The sequence below is a fragment of the Sapajus apella genome, unplaced genomic scaffold (assembly GCF_009761245.1).
Source record: "Sapajus apella isolate SASKATOON/1434 unplaced genomic scaffold, GSC_monkey_1.0 scaffold51, whole genome shotgun sequence".
Taxonomy (NCBI): Eukaryota; Metazoa; Chordata; class Mammalia; order Primates; family Cebidae; genus Sapajus; species Sapajus apella.
The window spans coordinates 3314913-3324562 of NW_022436991.1; the positions used below are offsets into that span (position 1 = coordinate 3314913).

General features: G+C 51.4%; 1 protein-coding gene across 1 annotated transcript in view; it reads left to right on the forward strand.

Moving 5' to 3' along the window:
* The window catches only part of LOC116526419, a 164070-nt gene that overhangs the window by 32737 nt on the left and 121683 nt on the right, over positions 1-9650 (forward strand). Inside the window, exons 11-15 of the mRNA XM_032242701.1 lie at positions 2345-2530; positions 3311-3463; positions 4974-5118; positions 8124-8282; positions 9581-9646. Coding sequence (XP_032098592.1) covers positions 2345-2530; positions 3311-3463; positions 4974-5118; positions 8124-8282; positions 9581-9646 — 709 coding nt within the window. The remainder of the gene's footprint in view (positions 1-2344; positions 2531-3310; positions 3464-4973; positions 5119-8123; positions 8283-9580; positions 9647-9650) is intronic.

The following is a 9650-nucleotide window of genomic DNA, read 5'->3' on the forward strand; positions in this document are numbered from 1 at the left end:
CAAGCATTCTCTGTTCTAGGGTAGCATGGGTCTAGCACGGAGGCCACTGTTCACACCCAGTGCCCCAGGGCCAGATTTTAGGAGTGAGCCTAGAATTTTCATTTTAAGAAGCAGTGAGTGTTGGGGTCATGCCTGACCTGGGAGCCAGACCCTTCTGGGTTAAATCTCAGTTCTACCATTTACAGCTTGGCAACATGAGGCAGATTCCTTACCGTTTCAGAGTCTTGGCTTTCTCATTTGCAAAATGGAAATTAGAGGAAAGGCAATGTGTGTGATATCTTATCAGCAGAATCTGGCTTGTAGTGAGTACAGTTTGTTTATTAAGATTTGTTGGCCGGGCACAGTGGCTCACACCTGTAATCCTAGGACTTTGGGAGGCCGAGGTGGGTGGATCACCTGAGGTCAGGGGTTCAAGAGCAGCCTGGCCATCATGGTGAAACACCATCTTTAAAAAAAAAAAAAAAAGATTTGTTGGTCTAGGCCAGGCTCAGTGGCTCACGCCTGTAATCCGAGCACTTTGGGAGGCTGAGGCAGGCAGATCACTTGAGCCCAGGAGTTTGAGACCAGCCTGGCCAACATGATGAAGCCGCATCTCTAAAAATAAAAAATTTAGCCGGGCATGGTGGCGCACGCGTAATCCCAGCTACCCTGGAGGCTGAGGCAGGAGAATTGCTTGAATCCGGGAGGTGGAGGTTGCAGTGAGCTGAGATGGCACCACTGCACTCCAGCCTGGGTGACAGAGCAAGACTCTGTCTCAAAAAAACAAAAAAAATGTAAATTGTTGGTCTGATTACTCTGAAGGGCCTGGAGGGGCCAGCTATGTCCTGAACCCCCTCCTGTTTGCCCTCCTTTCGTTGAAGCCTTCAGTGCCCTGGAGTGAGAGTAGCTGGGCGTCTGAGTGGTGGACTCTGTCAGGCTGCTGGAGTGACCCCGGGAGGACTCTGCCTGGGCCTGGTGGCTGCTGCTGGTGTCCACAGGAGATGGACCCTGGTTGGGCTGGGTGGGGGGACCCTAGCAGTCTCCTGCTTCCCGGAGCCAGACCCAAGGGGTCCAGCTTGCATTTCAGGGCAGGGCAGGAAGACGAGGTACGGGACACAGATTCTCAGAGAAAAAGGAAGGGTATTTTTTTTGAGAGAGAGAGAGAATCTTGCTCGTCACCCAGGCTGCAGTGCAGTGGCACAATCTTGGCTTACTGCAACCCCTGTTTCCTGGGTTCCAGCAATTCTCCTGTCTCAGCCTCCTGAGTCTGGGATTACAGGTGTGTACCAGTGACCCTGGCTAATTTTTGCATTTTTAGTCGAGATGGGTTTTGCCATGTTGGCTAGGCTGGTCTTGAACTTGTGACCTCAAGTGATGCTCCTGCCTCAGCCTCCCAGATGTCTGGGATTACAGGTGTGAGCCACCTCACCTAGCCTACAGGAAAGGTCATGATGTTCCTCTGAAGGGGCCCATCACAGGATCCTCGCTGGATTTGTAAGCTGAGGGTAAAATGCAGCCATTTCAAAAATTAAATGATTGAAGTTGTAAGTAGATGAATGGTATTAAAAACAAGGGCAGTGGTGAACTCGCCGCTCTCTACTGATGTAGCTGTCACACTCCATCTACGTTCTTGAGGTTGTTGATATTCAGGGCCGTCCCAGGGGGCACTGACAAGTAGCGGGCACGGTGTCCTGGGAACCGTCTCCAGCCCCCTCTCATCCTACGCCTGGAAGCGGGAGATGCTATTTAAAGGACACTGGCTGGCGCAGGTGGCAGGGTCTGGAGGTGTGGCCCAGCTCTCCTGGGTTCCGTGTCCCTGCTGTGCACAGAGAGATGATAGCATCTTCTTGAGCATCCCCCGGTCCCGGGAGAGATGGCTTCTCTCTTGCATGCCTTCGCAGATGGGAGACGAACAGGCTGGCGCGAGCTTGCTTTGTGAGTTGATTGCAAAGAGAGGACTTAGGTTTTGTCTCTTGCACATCCCACGTGTCCTGGGAGGCAGACACCAAGTGGAACGTGGTAGGGAACCCTGGACAAAGCATCAGACCCCACCCAGAGGCCAGAACACTGGTCACCTAGCCCTGCACTGTCAACATTTGGGGTTGGATAATTATTTGGGGAGAGGGGACGGTTCTGTGTGTTAGAGGATGTTGAGCAGCGAGCCTGGCCAGTAGTGGCCCTTCCCCTCTCCACTTGTGACACCAAAGTATCTCCAGACATTCCCAAACATCCCTCTCCCCAGTTTAGTGGGGGACTCAGCTCTGCATTGTTCCCAAGTGCCCAGGTGAGTGGGTGTGTGGCCACGGTGAGGCCTGTGAAAGGCGCTTATCACCTTCTCAGGGTGGGAACCGGTTTCTGTCCCCAGCCACTGCTCCAGACACCACGGGCCAGCCCCAGTGCCTTCCTGGGCATCTCAGCCCTGGTGCACAACCTCTGTGCTTCTCTGGATGGGCCCTGCGGGCAGCTGCCTGGAGTCAGCTCCCTAGTGAGCATCCTGGGAGAGGCCTTGGGTGAGAACTGTACCTTCCGGGAGCCCTCAGAAGTTGACAAGGTGAGGACATCCAGTGTCCCAGGTATTGGGTCCAGTGCCTGCAGTGGGGCTCAAGCCAAGCAGGAAAGCCCTAGGTGGAGAGGGTGGGGTAGGTTCCCCCTTCCCCCCCATTCTCTCCTTCCCCCCTTGTCCCCCTATTTCCCCCTGGTTGGATGATGGCTGGGTGGATGCATGGGTGGGGGTGTGGATGGATGGGTGGGGGTGGGAACCTGGCTGTGGAGGAAGCCCATAGGTATTGAGGGAGTCACAGTACGGAGAGGTGGCTTTCTTAGGAAGGGGCCTAGGGACACCAAGACATTTAAAGACTGCCCGTGTGGCAAGACACTGTGCTGTTTTGTAAATCATCTTATTGGAATGTAGCCATGCCTTTCCCCCATTTCCCCTGCCCCATTTCTCCCCCATTCCCTCCTGCCCCTCATTCCCCCTGCCTCCTGTTTCCCCCATTCCCCCATCCCCATTCCCTCACCCCCCCTTTTCCCCATTCCCCCTGCCCCTTGTTCCCCTATTCTCCCCATTCCTCCCTACCCCGATTACCCCATTCCCCACTGCCCCCATGCCCCCATTCCTCCTGTCCCCCCTTTCCCCCCTGCTCCCATTCCCCCTTTCCCCCCGCCCTCATTCCCTCCCATTTCCCCTGCTCCCATTCCCCCATTCCCCCTGTCCCTTTTCCCCCACCCCCTTTTATACCTGTCCTCTTCTCCCTCCCATTCCACCATCCTCCCCATCCCCCTGCCCTGCCCTGCCACTGCGCCTCGTGGTCCTGACTCCATCTTGATTTAGCTCCAGCTTGTGCTGAAGGCGATCGGCAATGCGGGCTTGGCAGCCATGGCTCTCACCCCCACACTCAGTGCCTGTGCGTCTCTGCGAAGCAGCACCCCTGAGATCCGGCTGGGTGCCATTCAGGCCTTCCGGAGGGTCCCCTGCTCTGCAAACGTGAGCCCTTGCGTGTTTCACTGGGTGGTGTTGGGTGGTGGTGGATCTCTAACCACCATTTGCTAATTCACTTCTTCAATTGTTCATTCACTTATCATGTATTTAATAAGCACCGACTTTGGGCTGGGTACTAGTGTGAGCAGGTATCCAGGTCTAAGCCTGTGTCTAGTGTGGGAAGCAGATTATTCATCAAATGCACAAATAACCGTATAATTACCAATGCCATCCATGCTTCCTCTAGTACAGGGTTTGGCAGACTATGGGCCATGGGCCACTTCATGGCCCTCTTTGTCTGTTTTTGTCAATAAAGTTTTATTAGAACACAGCCATGCTCACTTACTTATGTGCTGTCTATGGCTGCTTTCCTGCTTCACCTGCAGAGCTGAATCATTGCAAGAGACCGAATGGGTGCAGAATCTGAGAGTTTGCTGTCCCTTTACAGAAGAAATTTGCTAATCCCTGGGCCAGTACCTTCCTTCTTACTCAGAGTCAAAGTCACCGTCCCTTCATTGACCTCCCAGTCCCTGAGGGACTGACCTCTGGGCCTCACCTGCTCCTGTCACTTCTCACCCCTCCTCCACAGCACATTCCTCTTTCTATTCTTCCGCAAACACTTGTGACCCTCTCTTGCCCCAGGTCCATTGGACATGCTGTCCCCTTTCCTGGTACACTTTTCCCCTTGATGTCCCTTTCTTTTTCACCTCCTGTAGGTCTTAGCTTAAAAGTCACTTTCACTGTGCAGTCTCCCTTGACAATTTCACTTGAAATTGAACCTCCCTGATCCCCCAGGGCTCTGGTTCTGTTTCCCCATTTTATTTTTCCCTCCATAGGGTTTATTACCACCTAACTTTTTACATATTTCACATGCTAATCTCATTGACTGTCTCCCTGCACTAGAATGCCAGCTTCAGGTGGACAGGGGCTGGGTTGGACTTGCTTATGGCTGTCACTTAGCACAGTGCTGAGTGCACAGTTGCTGCTCAGTTAATATTTGTTACATGGATGAATGGGTGGGTGGATGGATGATAGGTGGGTGGATAGACAGTTGGGTAGATGGGTGAATGAATAGATGAGTGGGTAGGACGGTGGGTGGGTGGGTAGCTGATTGTGGAGGCAGCCAGTAGGTATTGAGGGAGTCACAGTATGGGGAGGTGGCTTGCTTAGGAAGGGACCCAGGAATGGCAAGACATTTAAAGACCTCCCGTGTGGCAGGACACTGTGCTATCTTTGTAAATAGTTTTATTGGATTGTAGCCATGCCCATTTGTTGGGGAGTTGATGAGGCGCTAGGCTGGGACTGGTAGAGACTGGGAATTAGACAAGGTCAGTGAACTTCTGCTACCTCCCACAACTAGGCCACAGGTGAGAGTGTGTCAGGGAAGCCTCCTACGGTGGGGATATCAGCATAGCTGGGGCTAGGCAGCACGTTCACCTGCTGGAGCCAGGGACATCATCCTCCTGGGTGGAGGTAGGTGGGCCTTTGGTGATGGCCTGCCTTCTGCCCAAGCCAGCGATCAGCGCTCTCCCATCTGTACCAATCCCCGGAGGAGGATGTTGAGATCCGTATCAATGCCTACCTGGCCCTGATGAGATGCCCCAGTGAAGAGGTGTTTGCTCAGGTGCGGCGCACCCAGGCAGGCGAGCTGTCCACCCAGGGTGAGCCATGGATGTGTGTGTGGGAGGGGTGTGGGCAGGCAGGGGTGGGCTGATAGGGCACCTCCCGGAGAGTGCAGGGCTGTTGAGAGCATCCTCATCCTCCACGCCTCTGGCATCCTTCTGTATTCTTGTCCCCCTGTTTCTCTACCATACTGTCTAGATGAGGGGCTGTGTATTCCTCCCTCCGCTACATGGCAATTCCAGTCCCCATTCTGCTGCTGGATGACTTTGAAGAGGTTACTTCTCCTCTCTGTTCCTCAGTTTCCTCATCTGTAAAATGTGATGGGAGTCAGAGAGGCCTCTTTTAGCTCTGGCCAGATCATGACACAGTATCTAAAGGGAGACCTAAGAAGAGGGACAGCATGTGCAAATCTGAGATCTCTTATGGAAGGAGACAATTCCCTTTATACTAGCACCTGAACCCAAAGATATAAATTCAAAAAAATAAGTTCAACTGATTGTTAAAAAAATTTCCATAATATACAGTGGAGTGAGAGGTTGGAACCTGAGAGCCCAGGTTCAAATCCCAGCTTTACCACTTCCTTCCTGTATGCCTTGGGACAAGTAAGAAAACCTTCATGAGCCTCCATTTCTGTACCTATAAAATAGGGATAATGCTAATACCTCCCTCATAGTGATGCAAGCATAAAATGAGTTAATACACAAAGGCATTTAGAACACATAGTAAGTGCCATATGTGTGACTGTTGCTTTTAATGTTGTTATCACCACTGCTGCTATTATTAATGCAGTATAGCTACATGGTCAAAATTTTAAAGCATAGGCAAGGGACAAATGAGAAAAATTAGTCCTCTTTCCTCTTCCCCCCAATATCTTCCTGTGTCCTGAAGATACTCACTGTGAACCAGGTCCCCCATGGGACCTGATTCTGATTTAGGCTGTTTCTGGTCTTTTGCCATTAGAACCATCACCAAATTCTCCTGAGTATCACATCAGAACTTGTAATACATAGATGAACATACTCATGTATCTCCTTAACAACAGCATCTCAGGATCATGTTCTACTTGCTGTTGTGCTCCTTTTTTTTTTTTTTTTTTTTTTTTTAAAAACAGAGTCTCACTCTGTCACCCAGGCTGGGGTGCAGTGGCACAATCTCAGTTCACTGCAACACCTCCTGGGTTCAAGCAATTCCCCTGGTTCAGCGTCTTGAGTAGCCGGGATTACAGGCATATGCCACCATGCCAGGCTAACTTTTGTGTTTTTTTGGTAGGGACGGTTTTGCCATGTTGGCCAGGCTGGTCTGGAACTCCTGACCTCAGGTATCCGCCCAGCTTAGCCTCCCAAAGTGCTTGGGATGGCAGGTGATAGCCACTGGGCCCAGCCTGCTCCTTTTGGCTTCAACATGTCTGGGAGCTCATCTCTCATCTATGGTACTTATACATTCTCATCTATGGCTGTGTCGGTGTTCTGCTGGATGTTTGTACCATAATCCATTTTACCAGTCTCCGCTGATAGGCATTTAGGCTGTTTCTGGTCTTCTGCCATTAGAAACAACAGCCACAAATCTTCCTGCACAGCTACCTTTGTCCCTTGAGTTAATCTCACTTTAGGATAATTTCCCAGAAGATAAGTTGCCAAGGCAAAGGGTATGCACGTTGAAAAGTCTGATGTGATGTTGTTGAATTACCTTCTGAAGAGACGGCACTATTCAAAGACACAGCTGTCTCTGTTGGCAATTTCAGGCATGGGGTATGAAGTGTGCTACACCCCTCCTCGGGATCAGCCGAGGGGCTCAGCCTCCACAGTGGCCCTGGGGTACCACCTGACGTATTGCCCAGTGGGAATGAGTGGACACCTTATGCCTAAAAACCCGTATTCTGCTCTATTCTGTGATAGATTGTTCCAGAAGCCCCTGGCTGGACCTTCTGAGAGCCTGGGACAATGGCGAGGGTTGGGGGTTCCCTGCAGGACTCTAATATTCACCGTTGGACTCAGTCGCATGAGGCTCTCATTTGGTCTTTATCCCTCCAGGGACCCTCATGGATCACATGTCACACTTCACCAGTCAATCCTGAAACATACTTAGTCTTCTAGGTCCAGGCTCTGCTTTTAACTGATCTTCCCAAAGAGCCCTGTGAGGTACTTTGTTAGTTCCTTTTTCACATGAGAAAACTATGGTTCCAAGAGCTGGCGTGACCATCTCAGGCAACGCTGGTACATGGTGAAACCAGGGTTTGAAATCAGATCTGACTTCCCATTTTCACGGATGAGGAAACTGAGGCTGAGAGAGACAGAGGGACCCCCCTGAGGTCACACAGCTTTTTTTTTTTTTTTTTTTTTTTTTTTTTTTTTGTGAGACGGAGTTTCGCTCTTGTTACCCAGGCTGGAGTGCAATGGCGCGATCTCGGCTCACCGCAACCTCCGCCTCCTGGGTTCAGGCAATTCTCCTGCCCCAGCCTCCTGAGTCGCTGGGATTTTTTTTTTAAAGACAGAGTCTCGCTCTGTCACCAGGCTGGAGAGAGTGGTGTGATTTCAGCTCACTGCAACCTCCGCCTCCCAGGTTCAAGTGATTGTTCTGCCTCAGCCACTCGAGTAGATGGGACTACAGGCATGCGCCACCATGCCCAGCTAATTTTTGTATTTTTAGTAGAGACGGGGTTTCACCATGTTGGCCAGGATGGTCTGGATCTCTTGACCTCGTGATCCACCCACCTTGGCCTCCCAAAGTGCTAGGATTACAGACATGAGCCACCGCGCCCGGTCCAGACTCAGGTCTGACTTTCGAGCCTGTAATACCTTCCTTTGTCTTCTGGAAAGCGTCAGAGTTCCATGCACGGGCTGAATTTCCAAGTTCTGTTCAGGCATGACTCTTCATTGCTGCTCTTTCTTGAGAGCAGACATAGGTCTCCATAGGCAGGCTCCTGAGAAGCCCCCGTGTGTGGGAATTGCAGGACTGCATCGGGGGTCGGGAGGGCCTTTGCTCTGGACAGCATTCCTGGCACTTTCCTGATGGCCCCTCCCCACTGGCCACGACTCTATTCCAGTGGGTTCTTTTGTGTGGAGTCACCTCTTGCAGCTGCTGGAGACGCACGACCCCCTGAAACGAGCCCTCCGGGACACCCTCCCTGAGGACATCCTCAGCCAGGAGTTCCACCCGGAAATGTGGAAACACTCATCCTATTCTGATGTCACCTTCCGCTCAGGTATGGCCATTCTGGCAGCCCCTGTCCTGGTCTGGGAACACAAAGGCTGGGGGACCCTGGAGCCCCAGCTCCCGACAGCATATGGATCAGATGTTGTGTCAAAGGGTCAAATGTTTACATGCCAGTCGGGTGTGGTGGCTGAAACCCAAAGTGCTCACCCAAGCACTTTGGGAGGCTAAGGCAGGAGGATTGCTTGAGCCCAGGAGGTCGAGTCTGCAGTGAGTCATGATTGCACCACTGCACTCCAGCCTCGGTGACAGAGTGAGACCCTGTCTCAAAAAAAAGTTACATGCTGCTTGTTCAAAAATTTGTTTTGCCATATTTCAATAGTACCTGCTGCTTTTGTTGGAAAAGTCTTGCCAATTATTTTATGGCATTCGACTGAATACTTTCATCTTTTCTTTAAATTGGCTCTTTGTAATTTATATTATGTTAAAAAATTTATCAGTACCATTAATAGAAAATCAATTTAACTCCCTGTAGAGAGAAGGTACTCCTAAAAAGAAATACTGTACACCCAGAGGCGGGTAATGAAACACAGCTTTTTTTTTTTTTTTTTTTTGGCATGGAGTCTCGCCCTGTCGCCCAGGCTGGAGTACAGTGGTGCGATCTGAGCTCACTGCAACCTCTGCCTCCCAGGTTCAAGCGATTCTCCTGCCTCAGCCTCTTGAATAGCTGGAACTACAGGTGTGCACCACCATGCCTGGCTAATTTTTGTATTTTTGTTAGTAGAGACGGGGTTTCACCATGCTGGCCAGGCTGGTCTCAAACCCCTGGCCTCAAGTGATCTGCCCACCTCAGCCTCCCAGACTGCTGGAATTACAGGCATGAGCCACTGCGCCTGGTGGAAACACTATGTTATTAAATTGTCCAGGATTCTGTGGCTTCCTGAAGGCTGTGAATTTTTAGGACTGTTTTCCCTACGTTAAGAAGAGAGCTTAGCCCACACTGAGACTGCCTCTTTGTTGTAATTAAATAGAAAATCAAAAAGGGAATCTCTTGCTAGCTAAGTCCCCTAAACCGCCTCAGCTTTTCTGGGAAGCCTGGGGGTCGGAGGTTGGGGCTGGGGTGCTCTGGGCACCTCCTCTCTGCCTGTCAGCAGAGGTGGGTGTGTGTGACCCTCTGTCCCAGCCTCCCTCTCTTCTTGCAAAGGCTTAAGGCTGTTTCCCATCTTGGCCAGGGAGGGGCGAGAAGACGCATCTGGTGTCTGACCCTGTGTCAGGGTATGGCCCCGTGGTAGTAGCCAGACCCCACTCTGTGAGTGCGCAGAATGTACTGATGTTTCTTCTTACTCCTAGCGTCTGGCAACCTGGGAGCCAACTTGGAGGGGACTCTTCTCTTCTCTCCTGTCTCCTTTCTTCCCCGTTC